The 23,718-nt window shown below is 34.6% G+C and overlaps 2 protein-coding genes across 8 annotated transcripts in view; one reads left to right on the forward strand and one right to left on the reverse strand.

Moving 5' to 3' along the window:
* Nucleotides 1–643: 643 nt before the first annotated feature.
* CEP44 (centrosomal protein 44) lies at nt 644–22,296 on the reverse strand. 6 transcript variants are annotated; one of them, XM_045552483.1, is made up of 11 exons: nt 21,526–22,296; nt 16,532–16,670; nt 13,678–13,825; nt 12,375–12,521; nt 11,877–11,999; nt 9,094–9,267; nt 8,002–8,208; nt 7,151–7,226; nt 2,247–2,371; nt 1,959–1,996; nt 644–1,177 (listed from the first exon to the last, which is right to left on the reverse strand). In XM_045552483.1, the coding sequence occupies exons 2-11, from the start codon at nt 16,618–16,620 to the stop codon at nt 1,135–1,137; spliced, it is 1,170 nt and encodes a 389-aa protein (XP_045408439.1). In that variant the 5' UTR covers nt 16,621–16,670; nt 21,526–22,296; the 3' UTR covers nt 644–1,134. The 6 variants fall into 6 exon arrangements, 5 of the variants coding, with proteins under 5 accessions (XP_045408439.1, XP_045408437.1, XP_045408438.1 ...); XR_006735434.1 differs by lacking the exons at nt 644–1,177; nt 1,959–1,996 and adding an exon at nt 3,681–3,764 and having other exon boundaries at nt 2,284–2,371; XM_045552481.1 differs by having other exon boundaries at nt 961–2,371; nt 21,713–22,296.
* FBXO8 (F-box protein 8) overlaps nt 22,070–23,718 on the forward strand; it is a 37,888-nt gene continuing 36,239 nt past the window's right edge. Inside the window, exon 1 of one of the 2 annotated variants that reach the window (XM_045552486.1) lies at nt 22,070–22,238. The gene's annotated coding sequence lies outside the window, so the exon portion shown is untranslated. The remainder of the gene's footprint in view (nt 22,239–23,718) is intronic. The other variant, XM_045552485.1, reaches the window with a different exon arrangement.

The following is a 23,718-nucleotide window of genomic DNA, read 5'->3' on the forward strand; positions in this document are numbered from 1 at the left end:
AAAAATAAAGCTAATAGGCTTCATTAATCCTAGAAATATTTGCTGAAACTCTACTAAATTCAAGGCTGTATGCTTCTATATGCTAACATAAAAGTTCTCAATTTTAAAGTCTAATAGCATTTATTAGAATACTAAAAATGCTCTTAAAAGTTATTTTTACTTATAATTATGATTTAAAGTTAATGTTTTATATTTGACAGTGAAATACTGAATTATACATGCATAATATAAACAGATGAATAAATAAAATATAATCAATCTACAGAATAAAAAAGAAAAAACACTCTCCTTTTTTCCTTCCAAATAATGGAGTCAATTTTCTTAAGGATCATCCAAGATTATTTATAAAGTTTAAAAAAGATAATATAGTAACTTTTAAAATGAATTTAATTTTTTTCATTTAACTTCATCTAAGGCTTCTCCAAAAAAAATTGATAACTTCCCATCATTAAAAAACAAAACAAAACACCTCACTGTGTACCTTATAATGTTGGTCTTAAAGTTTGTTACAGAATAGAATACTAAAATACTCAACATGTTTCTTACAGTGAACTTTCAGACCTGCTTCCAAATATAAAAGGAGAATCTTACTCTTAATTTCTCAGTGTTAATTGAAAAGGTGTTGCTGCTTTTTGATTAAGCATGAAATAACTGTATTTTGTATTATTTAATTTTTGATGAGCATTTTTAACTTTTCATTACAACACACTTGTCAGTACAGATGGCAAGATGGTATACATGAGAGCCTCCTGGGTACAATATGCAAGTCCCAGCTGGAATGTTTCCAACAGGATGTAAACCATGGTCCTCAAGCCTGTACTTTAAAAAACATATTACTTAGCACACTGCCAACAAATGTCAACACAGAAAATACAGTGCTGTAATGACTTCACTCTGTAAGAGAAATGTACTGGAACATAAGTTTTTCCTAAGAGAAGAGAAACAGAGTAAAATCATAGCTCAAAAATATTAAAGTATTTATTCAATAATGAATGAAAAAACTCACACACCAAATGGAATTCAAATTGTTAATAAAAATATTGCAATATATTAAGATTGTATAAAGAATTCTTAAAATATACAACATGTACAGTAGCCAAAGTCCTAGAGAAGTTCATGCAGAAAATTCTACAATTAATGATTTGGACATTTCAGTAACTCTGCAGTTTCTTCAAACCTGAAATATAATAAACAAATAATATATTAAGTAAAACAAATAATTCATAATGAAGCATTGGATTTAAGTTGTTGAAATTATGCTTTTTAGCCAGAAATAATTTGAATATTTTCCTTATTTATAAGTACAGTTACTATGAGTAAACCTAAGTACAGTACGGCCAGAAGAAAAACAACTAGAGTCAATTATATTTTTGGAGTCGTATATTCTTGGAGTGTAAGTTATTTCAGTACTTTTCAGATTTCAAAAGAATATTACAGTTTTTTAAAGTAGTAGCTATACAATAATCTCATATACGGTTTTATATTTCCTTTGAACTGCTCTTTAAAAAATCATATGTAATTTTATTTGTACTGGATAAAACACCATTTTTAGTATTATCTTATCAATAACTTACTAATAAGGACCAGTGATACATTAATAACTGAAAATATCTCCAAACCATCCATCTATATATTACTTAATATTCTGATAAATCCGTTATCAGAAATAGATAATACTGTTGATAAACTACCAACCAAAAATATCTCTGCACTCTTTAATCCGCAGTTAATTCCATTAACAATGTTTTATATCACTTGTTGGAAACCAAAACAGTGACTCATCTCACAAACACATAACTGTAGGTGGATTTATTATCCACTGGAGTCCTGAAGGAAATTCCACACCTGATTGAGAGACCTTTAAGGTTTGAAACACATATGCACATTCTATATATACTGTAATCCAATACAATTCCCTAGAGAGAAATGAATTTCTGTTGCCCCTTTCTGTTACTTACATTTTTTTCATCCTTTCCATTTTCTGGATTGTTGTTTCCTTTAATTTAAAAAGCAACAAATTTAGGCGATTTCTTAAAGTAAACCATCATCAAAGATGGACCGTGAACATACAAAACACAGTCTGAAACATTGCATTAAGTACTGTTTACTTATCACAAAGAATTTTTGAGAGATTAAGATTTACAGTTTTGCTGTTTTTCTTGCCAACAGTATATACAACTAAAACTAATGCTTGTTGTCCTGACCTTAGAAAGGAAATCATCTAAGCAGTTGCCAGTTTTTCTTACCTCAGAAATGTTATTCAAACCACAGTAATTAATAGTCGAGGCTCTGGGAGTTGAATCTGTGGATACTGTACAATAACCAGAGGACAGAGGAATACTTGCTGGTCTCTCTACTTTGCTTTTTCTATCTGTGAAGAAATTAAGATTTAGGTTACCTTTTCCTCTCACAGTAGAGTCAAATATCCAAAAGTGTTATTTATAGGTGGAAGAAAAATGTTATTTTATTTAAAAAAAAAGCTATTGGTAGTTATAGATCAAAGATGAGTTTTTAGTATTCTTAAGATAACAGCTTAGATCTAGATGTTAAAAATTAGCTGATAAAAATTACTAAAGGCAATATAATCATTGTCATGATAGCAATAACTCTGAATAAACAGGTAACAATTTATTTTTAAATAAAACATACTGAATCATGTATATTCTTTTCTTAAAATGCTGACATCCTCAACAGCCTTGTGTAGGAATTATAAGGAAAAAATGGTGGTATCTATAGTAAATAATATCAATGAATTTGTCATGATGCTTTTATTCTGCAATGTCTGAGGATTTCACAAATTTTTTTTTTTTTGGGAGACAAAGTCTTGCTCTTTTGCCCTGGCTAAAGTGCTGTGGTGTCAGCTTAGCTCACAGTAACCTCAAACTCCTGGGCTTAAGCAATCCTTCTGCCTCAGCCTCCCGAGTAGCTGGGACTACAGGCATGTGCCACCATGCCTGGCTAATTTCTTCTATATACTTTTAGTTATCCAGATAATTTCTTTCTATTTTTTTTCAGTAGCGGCGGGGTCTCCCTCTTGCTCAGGCTGGTCTTGAACCACTGACCTTTCGAGCAATAAACCCGCCTCAGCCTCCCAGAGTGCTAGGATTACAAGCGTGAGCCACCTTGCCTGGCCCACATATTTTTTACTATTGTTCGTGGCAAGTAGCAATAATTACTAAAATTTATTACATATACCTTATAAAAATCAAGAAACATTCTATTCTGAGTTGACACATCTGGAAAGAAATAATGCTTAAAAAATTTAAGATCCACAGATTTCTTTTTCTAAAAAACTGAAAAACAGCATTTCAGGTATCAGTTGGACAAAATGATAGCAAGTCTTTCCTAGAACAGAATCAGAGAACATTACAAATAAAACATGCTCCTGTTGAATCAATCCTACAAACTCAAGTCAGAATACGTTGGCTACAAAAACAAGGCCAAAAAAAAAAAAAAAAAATCAGACACCCATTTAATCTGGTTTCCATAAAGATAGCTTTATTGTACGTCTACACAGATAACCTCAATTAGGAAACAACATTTAACACATAAGGACTAAAACAACCAATAGACTTTAGCTTTCATCTCTCAGGGAACCACAGTCTCTTTTGCCAATTTTTCTTGCCATTTGTTCCATTCCTGTGCTTTTCTCCGTAGAATGGCTTTCTCAGCATACTCACCAGCATTAACTTGGACCACATGGCTAGCCCAGTCCAGGGTCGACAACATTTGAATGACTTACTCCTTTGTCCTAAATCCAAATCCTAAGAGAGAGAATGTAATTTGGTTCCACACCCTTTGGACTGGTATTATCTAGATTAGGTGTCTACTCTTGGTCTACTTAGTTAAGCTGGGGGGCAAGATCACATGGTACAACTCTGAAGGCTACCTAGACCCAGATCTTTTAGCAGGAGCTGTGGACAATAGGTAATTTTAAGGAATAATGTGAAATAATTATTTTCTATGGGTAGAAATACGTACCCTCTGAACGTACTGAACAGGTCTTATGTCATTCCAAAAAGAGGGGAGCCCTAGGACAGTGAAACAGGACTGGAAAGACAGACAAATAGAAGGTGAAGGAATGGCTCTCTTAGCCTTGCTTTTTGGGGTCCAGACTTTGTGGCATGTAGCCTTACACAAGGTATGCCTCATTGTGGGAGCAAGCTGGGATTAGGCAGCCTGGTAGGCTATGCAGAGACACACCCCTATAGGGGATTCCAGCAGTTATAGAGTGGGGCATATGCAGAACACCAGCTGTATTTAATAGCCAGACCAGTTAAGTGCATGTTACTTTCTATGATAATTTTTTTATTGCTCTCCTGAGCCTTTAGTAAAGTCGTACTTGCTTAAACATTAATGGTTTCTCAGCTCTGCTACAGGGGATTGAGAAAAGAACTGGTAACTAAGTTCAGGTTGAAAATAAAAGGGGAAAGCGCTGACCCCTGATGCCAGCTGTTATGAAGTATCAGCCAGTGGTGACTGCTGAGAGACCTCTGTGAAGAAAGGGAATCTTGTAACGCTAGATCTTCCAGCCAACTCTCTCCATGTGACCATTAATCTTTCACTGCCAACTTTGGAGGATTATCACCCTATCCATTAAGAGAACCAGTTGGTTCCTTTACTGTTTAGTAATTTGTAAGCCAGTACTTCCAAATCCAGGACCGATATGCATATCCAACTGATTTCTGGAGGATATTTTGTCTTAAGTGTTTCATATATAATTTAATAAGTTCAAAAGTGAACTTATTATTTTCCTCAAAGCTTCTCCTCCTTCTAAATTCTCTGTCTTATTAAAGAGTAACAACCATCTACTCACTCACAGGAGCCAAGCATAAGTAAATAGCCAGTCTTAACTTTTTCCATTTCCTTTACCCCTTCTGCTTCTAGCAGTAATTGTGGCTTATCAATTTTAACATCTAAATATCTCCCAAATAAATCACATGCTCTTTAACTTCAGTATCACTGCCTTAGTAGAGATCCTCATTATTATTCCAAAATAATGATCACTAAAATACCCTTCAAATTACTGTCCTTGCCTGTCTGTCTTTCATCTGGGAAATCACTATTCTGCTATGATGATAATCTTTCTGAAACTCAAATCTGAGAATATTAGCTTTGGTAACAATCTTTCTAGGACTCTGGGATAAACTACATGATTTGATCTTTTTACTCTTCTGCTTCAACTTCTTTCATGTGCCCACATGTACCCTTCCTTCTAATCACACTGGAACAAACCACACTCTTTTGTGGTGCCACATCTTTATTAGTAATATTTTTTTTTCCTGACAGGAAAAAGGCACAAAACAAAGCAAAACAAACAAACAAACAAACAAAAAACAGCCCTGACAGTTCATGGCCTATCTGGCAATTAGCACCTAAAATACTATATCCCCTATTAAGTATAAATAATGACATAGAAAATAACATCACATGAGGTCACTTCATTATATGAATGAAACAAAAAGACACAAAACCACTGTCATGTCTGAACACAGACAGAACAAGGATCATGTAACCATAAAAATGACCAGATACAGCTCCTCCCCCGTTAACATGAATGCTTCTTTTACACTAAAAATTTCACCTCCATTTCATTCTTACCATCCCATCATCAAATTGCTCTGCTTCCTGACAGCACCCAAATCAGAAAAGCCCTTGCTTCCTTAAACCCTCTCCAAAATCACCCAGTGCAACCTCAGTCCTTAAAAGCCTGTCCTAACTCACTCTCACTGAGACACTGAGATGCCTTACAGCTCCCCCTGGAACACTGAATTTCTGATAAAGGCAAAACAAATCTGGAACCTCACAAAAACTATACCTGATTTAACATGATCCTAAGACCAGAGTGGTAAATTCTTGCTCTCTGTATCCAAATGAAATCAGACTCTCTGCTTCCAAGTAGCATGTATATGTACGGTATAATGTGTAAGTCTTTATAAACTTGAGTCTATTAATCTAGATCAGATTATACAATCTATGAGACCAGATGTTTACCCTATTCATAATCTATAATCCACTTCAAATAGTGGCCTATCTGCTCATTACTCTATGTCCTACCTAGCACAGTGGCTTAAATCTGGCTATGTGTTTTCTAAATAGGTTAAAGGTATATTCTACAATAATATTAAAAAGTAATAAGCCTGAACGTATAAAATCAAACTTGCAAAAGGCAATGTTTTGCAAATAGTAGGCATTCAATATTCTTTTAATGTGTAAATATTTGAGCTCTACCAAATGCAGATACTAGAGACAGAAGTACAGACGTATTTTCTGTCTGCTAGACAGACCATAAGATAAAGTTTTGGCTTTGATATCTGTTGAATAAATACATGGATGGATAAATGGGAAAAAAGTCAACATTTTACCATATCTGAAACCTATAGTCTGTAGTAAATTTAGTTGCCTTAAATAGCACATCAAATAATTATATTTAATAACCTAATCACTGAAATTGTTCTTTGTGTAATGAAATGGGCATCTGTACTAACATGCAGTGGTTAATAAATAACTTCAAAGACAGTTGCCTGGATTCAAATTTGCTCCACCATTCAATAATTGTGTGACCACTGCATAGTTACTTAATCTTTCTGTACCACAGTTTCTTTATCTGTGAAATATAAGTAATAATAGTACTTATCTCATATGGTTGCTTTGAGAATTAAATGAGCTAATAAATCAGTTGGAACAATGCCAGGTACATAGTTAGTGCTAGAAAGTGTAGTGCTATTATTATTGTTATATATGTAGTAGCTGAAAGATTTTATGATGTTAAACATCCACAGATGTTAACAAATGTTTTCTTCTCTCACATACATTATTTCATATGGGAAAGATATTACTTAAGTTAGAAAACTTGGATGCCAATTATAAAATTCTAGAATGATTAAAAAAGTAAAATATCTCTAAAAATTTATAATTTTGTACACTGAACTTTATTCACCCACTGTATCATGTAAAATAATAATAGGCTGGCTTCTTAAGCAATCCTTGCTGTTAGTAGTCTGTTGGTTCATTATTTTCTTTGTTCTAAGAGCTTTGTAATTTTTAAACAATAAGGCTTGGGAATATTAAAATTACCAGGTACCCATAAACTTATTTTTCTGAAAACTCCTTATCATACCACCAATTCTAATACCATTTAAGAACTTACCAGCATTCAGAAGATCCATGTCACTACTAGAAGCATAGTCTTCACTCATTTCATTATACTCTATATATTCATCACTCTGGAATAATACAGTTAGATATTTAGAATGAAAAACAAAAATGTTCTAATTTTATATTCTTACTGTCCAGCCTAAAATATAAAGATGGTATGATAAACGTTTAAATATTTTAAATTATTTTTTAATTTTTTATTTATAAAGCAATATATATACTATATATTCCTATGAATAAGAAATAGTCTTTTAAATGTGGAAGCAGATATCAAACTTCTTAAATTTACCAACTTCACTCTCTAGGAAGGAAAGATAGACCAGAAGTTGAAATCCTGAGTAAAAAAACCAAATTTCTCAGATTTGATAACGCAATGGCTGATATGGTAACTATTTCTATGAAATTCATAATATGATTGAAACAAATCAGTTACAAAAAGAAAGGAAGAGTTATACTTTTAATTTTTCCTGTACTGATTTTTCTTTTTCTTTACCCTGTGAAAATAGACCATTTGTACTATTAAAAGACATGAAATAATTTCAACCTTTTCCTAAACAAAGTCAATCATATTCTTACCTTATTTTAATTACTTCAAGTATTATTCATAGCTCTAAAAGGTCAACATACAGGTTTTTCAGATTATCTCATTTGATGGCGAGAAAAACAATAGCCACAGCAACAACAAAATGGGCTATATTTTAATAAGACTTCATTCTAACTAAACATTTTCCCATTACCTAAATATTCTTGAATTTAGCACTTTAAAAAAAGCATGTACATAACAATAAAAGAAATACTTTATTGTATCTGATATATTCTATAAATGCAAAGAAAAGTAAATACCTTTTTAGACAAAAGTAGTTCTGTTTCAAGAAGAGTGACACGGCTTAGAAGATTAGTCCAGGTCTTTTCATTTACCAACACTTTTCCTTTCATTTTTTCTTCCAAGCATTCTAACCTTTTCTCTATCCAGGTCAGTTTTTTAAGCTTTTCTTGGCATTCAGCAAGCATAGTCTGTAGCGCAGTAATCTCAGGATTAACTTTTATGTCCTAAAATGATTAGAAAGATTTAAAATACTATACAAATTGAAATTCCTTTAAAACCAGTGTATTCCCATTTCCATTGTGTTATTTCAATAGTTAGGAGAGGCAGTACAATATGAAAGTAAAGAGTGCTATCTCTGGAGGCAGACTACTTAGACACTTAAATTAGTTCATCTGGATTTATGATCACCTGCAAAAAATGTACAGATAATATTAGTCCCTACTTTTTATGATTCTTGTGAAGAGTAACTGAATTAATTTGTCATTAACTAGCATCTTGAAATAACACCTAGCACAAAGCTAAGAGGAAATGACAAAATGACAATGCATTGAGTTTGCTCAGTTTGCCATATAACAGGAAATAATTCCTATGGCCATCCGGTAGTTTTTATAAGTGCCAACTGAATACTGATATACTGAGATGCATAGAAATCACAAGACATAAAAAGATGAAAAAAAGTTTTAATAGAAACAGTAGAAAGTTCGTAAAAAGAGCAATAGAAATGGTATTCCAAGAGGGACAGAAAAGGACAAGGACCCAGAAAGCAAAATGAAAAGGCAATGGAGTGTCAATCTCTTCCATTCACCAATACAGGAAAAGGTGATAGAGAACCTCCGCCGTACAAAGTAGTGAATCTCCTGAAGCCAAGTATCACGTCGTCTTCTTTGCATTCCCCGTAACACTTGGCCCAATACCATAAACATAAGCAGCAAATATCTGCTGAATTATATACAGTAAGACATATTGATTCTTACATAATGATAGCATAGGTAATATGTCATGATTAATAATTAAAAGGCTAGAAGTATCCCAAAATTTAGAAGCTGAAATAATCATATACATCAAGGTAAGAAATATTAGCATCTCTTAAAGAAGTTTAAAATTCTTACTTGCTGCTCAGCCTTGATTTCAGGGACTTTTACTTCAGGTATCTTTATTTCAGTAGCCTGTAAGGCAGATACAGCAACTGCTTCAGTAACTTCTGTTACTGTACCTATTAATGTATCTTCAGGACTGTCAACGCGATCTTCATTATACAAGTGCCGGATCACCACAGCTTTCTTCTGCATAGAGAAAAATATGTAAGAAATGCTTCCATGTTTTCCTCCCACAATTATTTTAAGCATACACAGTAATCTGCAAAAGGAACACCAATCCTCCTTTAAAGATTTTAAGAAGTTTAAATTACCGCACATTTTTAAAACATTATAATTATTAATATTACTAATAATTTATGTGTGATGCTAAAATTGTGGTTATGATTTTTAAAAGCATTATTATATTTTAAGAAATACACTGAAATATTTATTAAATGATGTCTAGTATTTGTTTCAAAATGTTCCAGTTTGGGGAGGGAAGATGTTGAGGAATAAAGATGAAACAAGGTTAGCAAAAAATTAATAAATTGTTGAAAATAGATGATGGGTTTTATAAATGATTATAACATTCCATAATCAAAAGTTATTTTTAAAAATGGTTACCATGTAATTCACATATAAATAACCAAAAACTGGCTCTGTGAGGACTCATTAAACTTTTTTTCTATCAAACAATCCACAATATAATAGACCTTCAGCTTATAATTCAAACTTAATAATGACAAAAGGAAAGGCCTGACAAAAGGCAGTAGGTCAAACTGCACATTTACGTAGGAATCTTCTGCCTACTTCGTATTCCACAGTCTGTATATGTACTATAAAAACTGTGAAAGAAATCACAAACAGCACTCTGTGTAAGGCACTAAGAAAGGAGAAAATTTCCTTTAACACTGACTTAACTTTTGCCTGTCAACAAAGAAATGTACTTAGACTCTAACTTTTCTAAATCTTAGAATTTTTAATACTTATTCTAATTTCTGATAATTAAAGATCTAATGTAATTCACTAAATTTTGATAGATTACAAAGAAAACTTTGCTTTAAGACATTTAAAAACAAATCTAATGTTTTGAAATTGTACATTTTTCTTTGTTAGAACAATTTAGATTACTCCTCAACCCCATACTTAAATAGAATACTTAAAAGTACATTGAGTTATATCAACTCATATTTAATAAATGCTTACAATGCGCCTAATCCTGTGCTAAGCACAATAAAGGTACAAAAACATCAGTATAAGAAAATCTCCGTTTATACATGTTCTAGCTGGAGAAGAATACAAGATAAAAATAACTTAGCAGTTAGAAAATAAAATCATATAAAACAAACAAAAGTTAGATGAACTAGGAATGCAAGTTGACAAGAAGTATGGGCATTTATTCAGAAACCATGTCTCTCTCTCCTTTTTTTTGAGACAGAGTTTTACTCTGTTGTCTTGTTCAGAGTGCAGTATTGTCATCATAGCTCACTGCAACCTCAAACTCCTGGGCTCAACTGATCCTCCTGCTTCAGCCTCCCAGGTAGCTGGGACTACAGGTGCATGCCACTTAGCCCGGCTAATTTTACTATTTTTAGTAGAAACGAGGTCTCGCTCTTGCTCGGGCTGGTCTCGAACTCCTGAGCTCAAGTGATCCTCCTGCCTCGGCCTCCCAGAGTGCTAGGATTACAGGCGTGGGCCACTGTGCCAGGTCCCATGTCTCCTATAATTCCTTTTCTTATTGTCCTCATTACCTAGAGCAAAAAAGGCACATTAAAAAAAGGTGGCAGGTCGGGCGCGGCAGCTCATGCCTGTAATCCTAGCACTCTGGGAGGCCGAGGCAGGAGGATTGCTTGAGCCCAGGAGTTTGAGGTTGCTGCGAGCTAGGCTGACAGCACAGCACCTTAGCCTGGGTGACAGAGTGACACTCTGTCTCAAAAAAAAAACAAAAAAAGTGGCAAAAGAACTTTTTCCTATAACAATAAAATTTCACTTTATAAAAGATACAAAAGTATAAATATCATTCTATTTATGTAACTCTTGTATTTTGAATTAGGGCAGAAATAATTCTCTAGATTTTACTTCAGCCAGAAACTATTCACATTCTTTATCTAATTGCGCATTGATTATTCTATGTGGTATGGTATTCTATCCTTCAGTCTCAGAAAGAGTATTTCCCAGATGGAAGACAGCTGAAAGTATATTTACTATGAAATAACATTTTGGCTTAAATCTCCCTTAAAGATAGAAGAACTATACCTCTAAATGCACTGGACTCATTTTGCCACAGGTGCTCAAAGTAGATAACGGCAGAGAAGATATCTACCAGCAATGAGAAAATATTCAAAACACTAACCCAAAACCAGATGCCAGGTTTAAGGACTATGAGTCATTGGATAATTCATACTCCTGATTATAGAAACATGAATGTGTGTAAATGAATCATCATAACCTATCACTATTACTAACGTAGGCTCTCCATGTGTTCCCATGTTTTAGAAACACCAGATACATAATTAAAAGCAAATATAGATGACAGTATAATATAAGCTTCCTAAATCATCACTATTCCGTTTGAGAAATGAGGCAGAATTCGACTTTAGAAGTATAAAGAGAAGGCTTGTTTACTTTTACATTTCTATCCTCTCCTTATAACTTTAGGAATATTCCCCAGACAGTATTACGGCATGCACTGTTAAAAATCACTACACTCTGATATCTAACTAGAGTGTTTGACTAGGCGCCAGTCAGAAAAGTAAACCTTATGTATTCGATTAGTTAGATCAATAACTCTTACACTACATGACACAGGTTTATACCTTTCCTGAAGTCATAAACCTGCCGGTGATGTCAACACCAACAGCTTCTGCAGATATCTTCTCATTGTTCACACAAGGTTCTGATTTACCAGAGCTGCTTTTCTTTCTTTGTTGTGATGGAGTCTAAAATAAAAAAAAATGTATTAGCCAAAATAACAAATTTTGTGTGAAAGCATAAAATATGTTAAAATTCATTATCATTTGAATTTTCATATATGAACTGTAACTGAGAAATAATGAGGCTACATGTCTTTTAAAAACCAAAAAGTGATGAAAATGCATTATGTTTGTACTGTTAATTTAGGACTAGCAGTTCCAAATCATATATGTGTAAAAATAAGTGACTAGTTAAACATAAGCTTTATAAGGGTACTCAAATCTGTGAATAATGCAGTAATTGCACTATATAATAATTTACTGTCTAGGGTATTGATTTTATACATTCAAATACTGAGCCACTTATCATAAATTACCATTAAAATCTATTCATAAAATTACCTTCTCAAGAGTACTCAATTCCTTGTGCTTTTTCATCACACAATTCAAAATGTCACAAACAATTTGGATTTTCCATTCCGCAAACCCAGATTGGATAAATTGCTTTTTTGTCAAAATTGGCTTATAATTAAATTGATCACGAAGAAGCTGCAAAGAGTAAACACATCAGTGTAATAATCAGAAATTTCTTTTTAAAATCCAAAATGATAAATGGCCACCTGGTCAGGAGCGTAATGGGCACCTTTGAGAGGACAAGGAGGACCAAGACATTAACTACAGTTAAGGAAATTTACAGGGCTGGTGTCCTGACCAGGAAGAGAGGTATCCAGGCAGAAAATGGGGAGCTAGAGATGTGCCAGAGAAGAAACGGCTGTTGAGAGAGATGAAAAAATATAGGCATCATCGAAATGTTTAAATATCCTCATTTATACTAGAAAAATTCCTTAGCTCAATAGAATTCCATACCAGCTGTCAGAAAGCCATAGTTCTGTTTATAATTCTTCCATTACGTGATTTTTAGACAAGTCAGTAGGCCTTTTCGTCTCAAATTCTCATTTATAAAATGAGAGAAATAGACTAGATAGTAGTTTCCAAAAGCTACTCTGTGGAACTCTAGAAACGTCTCTTAGGTTTCCATGGAAGCTTTCTGGGATTAGAGACAAAGAATGGAAAGATTAAACAGAGACCCTACATATAAAAGCTCCTATTTCATCAAATGCAACTTCACTTTTTTCAAAAAAAGATTAAATTACATAAATGGGCTTTACCATTAAAAACAAAGTTTTAAAAAAAACACAGCAATTGAGAAAAAAATTAATGATAAAAAGGTTTTAAAAAATCAAATAGTGGGTTAAATTCAGTATAGTACAAATGTAGCTATAAAATGAGACACTGTCTCAGACATCAAATAATATAACATCTCAAAGTTTTAGTTTCTTCTTTCAAACAACTAAATTAACTCATATTTCTATAAACTGCAACTTGTACTGAATATGATCACATTTCTCTCTAACTTCTACCAGTATACCAATTTTTACTGGAATTTGACATAAAAAGGGCAAATGATAGCCAATGAGAAATGTTACCAGTTGCCATATTTATTAGAGTAGGAAATATCCACAAAGCAAACTTGAATTGCATCTTGATTTCAACAGGGACTACATTTAAATGAGATAAATGCATATGAAAATATTCTGCCAATGATGCATGCTGCATATATTTAAGGATTTAGTATTAAAATATTATTTTCTAAAAATCATTCAATAAATTCTACAATAATTAGTGTTTCATTGACTCAAAGTACCTTATAGACAGCATCTATAAAGCGCAAGTCATTCTTTGCTATGAGTTCTATATTGGATTCCATCAGAAGTTCTGCTACGTAAGGTGAATATGAGGTAAAAGAATAACTGATGATTGGCAAAGATGCCGCCGTGTCTCCCTTTATCAAACTGTCAGGGAAAAAAGAAAATGACTTTTAATAAGTATAATCCCACAAAGTTAGATAATCAAGAAATATTAGAAATGTCAGTAATTTATAACTTAACACTATAGCCATAATAATTAAGTGATATACGAGACTCTCTAGATTCCACCTCCCATTCTAAACCCATCTAGCCAGACTACTATAAAATACTATTGCTAATTTGCTCAGAAAATTACTACAGCTCTTCTATGGCACTGGTTCTTGACAACAAATAAATAAATAACCACAGTTCTCTAGCACCAACAGTCTATTTACCATAGCATTTATTGATTTTTCAAAGCTTAGTCTTACTTGATCTATTCCATTTTCTCCTACTAATAAAACAAATGTACCACATTATAGTACTGAAGTACACTTTGTAGTTTTGCAAACACTTCTTACATTAACTTCATTTGCTTTCTACCACAAACTTGCAAAGGTAATATTCTAAGTTATAGGTGAGGAAAGCAGGGCTGGAAAAAGCATGTACTGTGACTAGGCTGAGCAGTTTACTATCTTCCATTTATTGCTCATTCTAAATCTGTACCTTATTTGCTTATGCTAATTCCTCCAGTCTAGAAAGGTAACCCACTCTTCTCTGCCCATACAACAGTTAAGCCATCCTCAACTTTTCCGATCTATACTGATCTCTCCAAGAATGACTCACAAGGTACTTAGTATCTACTGCCTCATGCTCTGTCTTACGGTGTTTTCTAATTGTCTTATTTTCTCAATGTGAAATACCTTCACTGATTCTCCCACAACAATGCTCAGGAGGTATTTGTTCAATTAGCCAGTAATATTTGTTCAATTGATGTAACATTGCATGTACCCAAAACATCAATGTTTTCCATGAAATTCAAGACATAGACATAAATATCCCTATCCCTGCCCAAATTTTTAAAAAGGCAGAGAACATATATATGATGATAACACTGCATTTTGTTTTTCAGGACAAATATAAATTGTTACTCTTTTATGCTTCTTCATAGGTACAACAATATTTACCCAATCAGAAAACTGCTCTGGCAATCTTGTCTATCTAGAACAGAGTTCAAAAATGGAATAAAAAAAATACCTTTGAACAGCAAAATCTGTCCATTTTATGCACATTGTGAATAGATGACAGCCAGGCCCACTTTTAACACTTCTTACATTAAAAAAAAAATCTCAAAAACCTTAGCTACCTAGATTCTAAGGATTAGCAGATTAGAAATAGTAAGAAAAACAAATATTGCAAACTGGCATACTAACACAAAAAAACATTAAATGGGCAGAAAAAATTAAAAATGTGAAAAAGTAGAATCAAACTACACTGGTGGTGGTGGTGGGGATGTTTATGGGTACATGTGTGTGTGTGGCCAGGAGAGAGTGGTAATGGGAGTCTCTTTGGAGAAGCAGCAAGTAGCATGACCAATCTCAACAGATCCTGCAGATATTAGTATGTTATAGAATAATCTAAAAGTTATTGTTCTTAATGATGTTCTTGGGCAACAACTGTTTAAACATTATATTCAGAAAACAAGAGAATATTGGCATACTTTAGAATTAATCCCTCTAAAATGTTCTTTTCAAACGTTGATGCTTAAAGTGGCAAGAATAAAACTTGGCTACTTAAACTGGTTAAGTTTCTGCAGGTTCTGGATGTCAAGATTTTCATATTTTGAGGTATCAAGATGATTGCTACATATATGGATTTCATTTGTTTCATACTTTCTGCTTCTCACATAAATGCCTATAATGACAGTAATTACAGCTAAACTTTCTCCTTGCTCTCCTCACTGTCCTTTCATTTGTAACCTCCTCTTGAGGTCAGCTCTCCCAGGTATACAATAGAATATCCATTCTTGTATGTAAGCTCAGTACTCAAGGATTCTACTTAGCAGTTGGTTTAATCAAATTTCACTCTACTACCTGAATATATGCCTAACCTGGACTTGTCCCTTGACGCTCATCCATTCAATAAGTGTCTAATTAACTCCTATTATGTGTTAGGCCCAATTCTACACATGGCAATACTGCAGTGAACAAAACAAAGCCCCAGACTTCAGCTTACATTCTATTAACATTAAGCTGAAGGGAAACATTTAATTGCTGCATCAACTAATCAATGATAAAAGGTACAAATAAGTGCTATGAAGAAACAGAATATTAAGGGATAGAGAATAACATGGAATACCATATTAGATTGACATGAATATATCAGGAATGTATGTTGGTATAAACTACAAAAATAAATAAGTCATAGTTGGAAAATGGAATCCAATGTGATAGGTTCATAATGAGGTCTACTAAATGAAATAGTTTAATAACAATCTTTAGGCTGCCATAAAGAAATCTACTAACTAGAATATTCCGTATCAAAAAGAACACTTGGCTTAAATGTATAAAATCTATCATCTATAACATGAATAAACACTATACTTCTACGTGTTTAAAAGTTGTACAGAGATCATATCCTACACTGTGCTTCGAAATGGTGTTTTAAATCTCTTGGGTTGGAATTTTTCATTAATTAATACTTAGCCATAATCTCCTATAATTCTCTTTCTCAAATATTTTAATCATTTCAAGGTAAATTTAAATACAATCCAGATAAAATCTGACTTTTCTTTAGGTACTTCCCCCATGTCAAATATTATCTCAAATCACTAGCAAAAAGAATACAAATAAGTTCGAGATTATAGCTTACCCTACACAATCCACCTCTTCAGGATAATTTAGCAAGCGAAGCACTTGTTCTAGGTTCCGTAAGCTTCTTTTTAAGTCACCTGTTGCCATTATTTAATGATAGATTCAGCTCCAACTCTTGAAATAATCTAATTTTTCACCTAAAAATAAAAATTTATGAAACACTGGTTTAGTCTGTGTATTTTTTGAAGCTTCTCTATTTTATTTTGTTCTTATTTCCTATTGGCACTTACCTTTATTTATCTTATCCTAGCTCTTTCTCCTCTAACTTATTTTCCCACTAGTGAAGTACTGCCTTAGTATCTACTATAAATTCCTGAATATAAGGTACGCTTATCTCCACTCTCCAAAACTTTTTCCTTACAAAAAAGAAGTTTGCCTTATATTCCTGTTCGTACAATGTGTCTCATATGACATTCTCCCAAATACTTTATTTTGAATAATAAAATACCATTTCAGAAGATGCATCAAGTAGAAATAACTTCCATCAATGACTATTCTGGATGCTTATAGAGGCTACATGATACAATCAGTAGAGAATGGAGACAAAGAAATTTAGCACAGATTTAGTCAGAGTCACAGGGCTCCAAACTCACATAGTTGCCAATCAGTTGCCTTTTCTAAAAAATAAAAATAGATGAGTTTTTTAAAATGCAGGTTTCATCTGGTTAAATATGACAGATTAAATACATGCTACCTTCATTTCTATTCTCTAACCACCACTAACATGAAAATAAATAATTAAAAATCACATATACGCACCAGGACAAAGAGAACCAGAGAAGATTTCAGATGACAAAAGAGTTATCAACAAAATTTTGGAAAATGAAAAGCAGATGGATAAGTGATAACTAACCTAGCAGAGCAAAGACAGAACAATCCCATCTGGCTATTTAGGAAGAAACCAACAGAAGCAAGATAGGTTCACAAATGAGGGGCACTTCATACTTCTGAAAGCAGATGGTTAAGTCCAGGGGGCTTAAATAAGAATGATTATTTGAAAGTCTACATAAGCAGTAGCTAAGCCTAGATTTTTTACTTGTCCTACCCCCTCCTATACCCACACACATAACTCACTCAGCTAGGCAACTATCTCTTTGCTTCACTGGAAAGAGAAAAAGAAATTTACATTCTAAAGAAAGTGAATCAAAGAGGCACCAAATTTGGAAACATCAGACATGGCAAAGAGCACAGAACAAAGTGCTGGAAAGCAAACATATTTTTTTAAAAATTGTATGTGTATACATATACATATAATACATGCATAATATATATAAATAAATATATGTGTATATATAGCACAGTATAGCGTCCTCCTATGCCTCAGCTTCAAGAAGGCTAATTTTTTTCTCTTTCTTCTTCTTTTTTTTTCTCATTTTCCCATGTCTCACTTTAAATCAAAAGCTACAAGAAGTCTATTAATCAGACTTCAAGTTCTCCAGCGCAGCAGACTGTCAAGTTCTACTCTACAGAAAGCAGATGGACCTAGAGAAAAAAAATATGCTAACACTATTGACGTTTGAGGAAATCCACATTGAAGAGGCCAGATCTTGAGCGCAATAAGCCTGATGCAAAACTCACCCATTGACAAGCCTTAGCTTTGTACCTTTTTATAGACACTCATGTTTAAAACTAAATATATGCTCAAAGATCAATAACTACTAAGAGGAAGCCTTCAGCATGAAAGGGAAAGACCAATACAAAAAGGAAAAATTTTGTGGAAATACAGACAATGCAGGAAATAACAGAAAATTTCAAAATAAACAGTATATTTTCAATGACATTAGAATATTAAAGTCCAAAAGAAGAATAGGAAGATATAAAAAATAAACAGCTTGTGAGAATTTAAAATGAACCAGATTGTCAGCATGGATCAAAAAACAAGATCTAATTATATGTTATCTATTCGAAATTCACTTACAAAGATATATATAGATGAAAAATAAATAGGGGAAAATATACCATGCTAACACTAATCAAAAGAAAGTGGGAGTAGTTACATTAATTTCAAACAGAGCAGATATCATAATAAGGAAAATTGTCAGGGATAAAGACAGGTGTTATATAATGATAAAAGGAGTTAATTCTCCAAGAAAACATAACTATTCTTAATATGTATGTATGCACCTAACATCAAAGCATCAAAACACATGAAATATCTATGCTGTGAAAGGGTCAACTGGTACAATTACTTTGGAAAACTTACTGGAGATATCCACTAAGCCTAACATACGTAGCATGGGGCTTATGAAATAGAAACATGATTCTGAATAATGTATATAATAGAGATACATATATGTGTGAACCAAAAGACTTAAACAACCTGAGATTTTAAATAAAATGGATCATTTTTTAAAACTGCCCCAAAAAATAATATTATGGAATTTATTTATAAATAACTCATTTTATTACAAGGAGTAAGCCTTTCATTAGATTCTCAAAGGTTTTTCCCAAAGGAGGATCATAAAATTAATAGGTAGATATGTAAATAAATGATTGAGAACCTTTGCTAGAAGGAGGTAAAAGGCTTCTGAACTGTAAGTCTAGTCAATCTGTAAGGTGAAACTCAATAACTTACTCAAAAATATCTATTTCAATTCTCTGTGGACACTTCATAGAACGAAAATAATATATAACAATACCTTGAGTAATGAATCCTCTGAGAATGAAGCTCCTTTAAAATGAAGTCATTGGCATTAAAAACAATGACAAAAAAAGAAAAAACCAGAACAATTCATAAATCAAGTGAAACAGTTACCATGATCTTTTCACCTAGTCCAAATTCCAGCAACTGCCCAGGACACAAATCATCTCCTTACATACCTTCTCTGTATCTATACATAAGTACAGGCAATAAGGCTAGCAATTTGCAAATACCTAGATTTAGGAAGCTTTCTCCTTTAAGCCCCTAGCTGCCCATTTCTGTAGCCATTTTCCCAGGCTACAGTGACTGTTCCTTCCTATTCCTAGTCCGCTCTCCTTTATCAACATGGTAAAGAACACGTTATTGAGTACACTTTTCTATAAGTGTGTGCATGGGCATTTTAGTCACTATTTTTCAGCCCATCAATTATTTTAAGCAAATATTTACATTTTTAGGCAGAGGCAATTTCAGGTACAGTCAAATGAGAGGTAACTAGAAAAAGAGAAAGTGATCCTGAAATCTCATCATGCAAAACACTGGCCAAGAAGGTAAAACTTATGTAACATTTTTTAGGATGATTGGGGGTAATGGACACATGGAAGCAGTAAAAGAAATTTTCCAAGACCAACCTTTACTTTTCTGGAAAAGATGAAATAAAAACTAATCTGGCTACAACTGCAAAAAAGCAATTCTTGGGTTTTGCCATTGGCCAATATCATGGGTCTGAGACTGTTTTAGGTTCCAGATCCATCTATCTTAATACAATTCTTCCAGGGGTGCCTTCTTCCTGAAAGACAGTCTTTAACTTTAATGTAAATTGTATCTCCTCCCTCAGACTTCCTTTAGTCCTTCCAAATGTATATTTCATCTTCCCAGTACATGTAATTTTGTTTTATGTAACACTGTATGGTATCTTTTCATGTTTCTTTTATCTGATGTCCTGGAACACATTTCAATGTTTCTTACATTATTATTTCTACCTCTGTCATGGAATTTCTGACAACAATGTCCCTGGAACACATCCTCTTCATTACCAGCAGAATTAATATTTTGAAGAGTAAGATACAAGTACAGCTTGGATCTGTAGGTGAAGGAAATAAGTGATAAGACAGGACAGAAAAAAATAAAGGGACAAGGAAATGGGATTATAGAAAAAATTACAGCTACTGCTCTACATTTGCATGAAAGGCTTTATTAAGTCTATCACAAAATTTAAAAATAATAAAATTAAGAGATTGAAATAAGGCACTCTACTATTTATGCACATTTCAACACAGTATTTTTGGAGATGATGAAAATTAACCTAAATTAATATTTTCACCTTATAACCCTTATCAGAAGAAATTAAAAGAAAAAAGGAGATATTACTCAGCTTGTATCATAGATTCAATCATTAAGAAGATGTCCTTGCTTATCCAGAGTTTCTGTTTACAAGTGAGATCTGCCCAATTAAATCTGTGGGAAAGGTCGTGAAAACAGCATGCTCTAGCTAGCAGTTTTAACCTAGCTCAATCTCATTGCTGTTCAAGGTCATTAAAACGATGCCTCCCAATGGAATGCCACTGGAATCAACGTGATTTTTGTTCAGAATGAAGCAACTACACTCACTGTAACAATTACAGTCACGACTAAGAATTTATGCCATTAGAACGCTCGATATCTAAAAACCACGTCTCGAAAATACAGGAGTAAAGATGAGGAAAAATTAAGGTTATGAAACTTTTTACAATAGACAATTGGGAAATACATCTCTAAGAGTCTGAGAAAGTGAAAGCATTGAGCAAGCTGGGAAAACAGGGAGTAAGGGACAAGTATAGACTCAGTGGGACTGCTGTGTTCACACACAAAACTGTTAAAAGGCTTGCAGATAATTCTGAAAAAAAAATCGTCTAATATAGCCATAATTCCGGAATAAAAAGAATAAAAAATTCAAGATTGATTCTTTATAGTGAGGGAAAACTCTGTAGTCTTCAAGGAAGGTGTGAAAATATTTGAAACACCGGGGAAATGAAAGCAAGGAAAATATGAACTGCTTCCTTCTAGTCAGTATCCTGGAAGAGCCCGATGGATCCTCACCTCAGAATCCAGTAACAATCAGCAAATCTGTAACTTCCCATCCTAAATCACAACCTAATTCTGATGTTATGAGCTGCCACGATTCTTTCTACTTCGTTGTTACTAAGAGCATACACTAGTTGGGTACTAAGAAAGGCCCCCCTCCCGCCATTTGATTTACAAGGACGACAAGGCGGACCTGGTCGTTACCCCACGCCCGGGGTCTCGGGAAGGGCAGCAGGGAAAGGGACCTCCGCCCAACCCAGGGCTCAGCCTCCCGGCTCCCCGTGGCTCACCCAGCAGCCGCCGAGCAGAGAAGCGGGACAAGGAGAGGAGAGAGCACATGCAACCAGAGACAGTCACCCGAACCCCGTCTCCAGCAACGAGTCCCCGCTGCCGGCGCCTGCGCCCAGGGGCGCTTCTCGCGCCGACCGTTTGTGTCTGGAAGGACGAGTTCCAGCCCGCCACGCGCCGCGGTCAAACCTTCAAAGCCGCGGGCTCCTCAGCGCTCCAGGATTCCTCGCTGCAGATTCCACACCGCGTTCGTTAAGATCCTTGAGGAAAGTGACTCTGCTGAGAGCCTCCTCAATGCTCAGTCCAATAGCCACTTGCGGATTATAAGTCTGTATAATTTTGATGGTCCGAGTGGCTCGGGCTGCGAAGTGAGAAACAAAGAATCTATAGCGAATCGTAAACAACGGAAATAAAAATGCTTCTCTGTTAAGCGCGGAGCCCTAACGTCACTTCCGGCAACAATAGGAAACGTCAAAACACGGACAGTGGGCAGGTCTGGCCATTGCAGCTTGAGGTTCTCCGAGTTCAGAGTGGGCTAGTGCTGTTCCTGGTCCTTTCACCACCCTCTCCTCCACCGGCGAGAACAAGTGAGCTTTGAACCGGCTTCTCCATGGCCTGAGCGCCAGTTCCCGGCCGAGCCATTTTCTTTTTGGCTGAAAGCCCCTACCCGGAGGCAGATTCGTCGCGGCGGCGGTGGAGATCGCAGGTCGCTCAGGTACAAGCGTCAGCCTTGATAGTTCTGATCTCTCGCTTCCTTTCCCTGTACACCTTCACTTTTCTTCTCGGAAATAAAGACAACCAGTGCTTGCTAGTTGGTTGAAACTGGCCGACCGGCAAGAGTTTGGGGCCAATGGCAGTTCAAAGCATTTTGAGTGACAGAAGTGATGGCTTATAAAAGTGAGGAATCAGTGTGAAGAGGCGGAAATAGGTGTGTTCCTTCTGTTACTAGGCCATTGGGGTGTAGGTCGGTTTGGGACCCCGGGTGATAACTCAGCGTCATTCTGAAGTAAAGCCAAGAAGTGGCAAGGGTTTCTTTCAGGCCCAAGTGTTGCTTTTTGGGTAGTAGTGTTATTTTGGTTTCTAAGCACAGTTTTTGGTTCTCTACCACTTCCCAGTAATGCCAGTGTAAACACATACGATATAGTTAGGATCATGATGTATTGCCAGTTGCTGTAGCATTCAAACTTTGGTTGTAAAATTTGGCAAAATGTTAATTTGTCTTCTCTTATTTGTTTCTCTGTTACGGGGCACTAATCTCTTACATAGTAGGTGCTCAATGAATTTTATTCATTTGACAAAATTACGTAAACAAATCTCAGTCCTCAGTCAATGGATTTTTTTGTTTTATTTTTAGATTCCGTATTTGCTAATTTAATAATTTATTTTACTTGTTTTACAAGTAAAATTATTATTTTCCAGGATCCTAAGTGTTTCTCCCCAAATCAGTATATCAGGAGTTTTATTACCGCAAAATGAAGTCAATTTACGTTTTCCATTTCAGTTTTCCTTTTCCTTCTTTTAATGTTTGGAGCTTGGTAACCATATTTATGAAATAGGAGTTCTACCCACCCCCTCAACCGTAACTTCCAGGAAAATGATTTACAAAATAAAGCAGGTCTCAGAATGGAAAATAAATAAATTTTAAGGCCGGGCAGGGTGGCTCACACCTGTAATCCTAGCACGGTGGGAGCCCGAGGCTAGAGGATCGCTTGAGATCAGGTGGCCCGCCTGTAATCCCAGCTACTAGGGAGGCTCGGACAGGAGAATTGCTTCAGCCCAGGAGTTTGAGGTTGCTGTGAACTAGGCTGAGGCCACGGCACTCTAGCCCAGGTGACAGAGCAAGACTCTATCTCAAAAATATATATATATATTTAAAATAAAATATAAAAATATATATATAAATTTATATATTTTTTTTCAGATTGAGCCAGAAGCTTTAATTTTTATCCGGTTAACCTGGCAATTTTTCTGATGACACCATTCATTAGTTATTTATTGCTGAGTAATAAATTTCCCCCAAATTTACGCCAGCTCAAAACAACAAACATTTCTTATCTCAGTGGGTCAGGAATTAGGTTAACCAAGTACCACTGGTTCGGGTTCTTTCATGAGGTTGCAGTCTACCTGTAGTTGGGGACTGTGATCTCATCTGAAGATTCCGCTGAGGTGGAGGAAGATCTCAGTCCAAGTATACT

The sequence above is a fragment of the Lemur catta genome, chromosome 5, assembly GCF_020740605.2.
Source record: "Lemur catta isolate mLemCat1 chromosome 5, mLemCat1.pri, whole genome shotgun sequence".
Lineage (NCBI taxonomy): Eukaryota > Metazoa > Chordata > Mammalia > Primates > Lemuridae > Lemur > Lemur catta.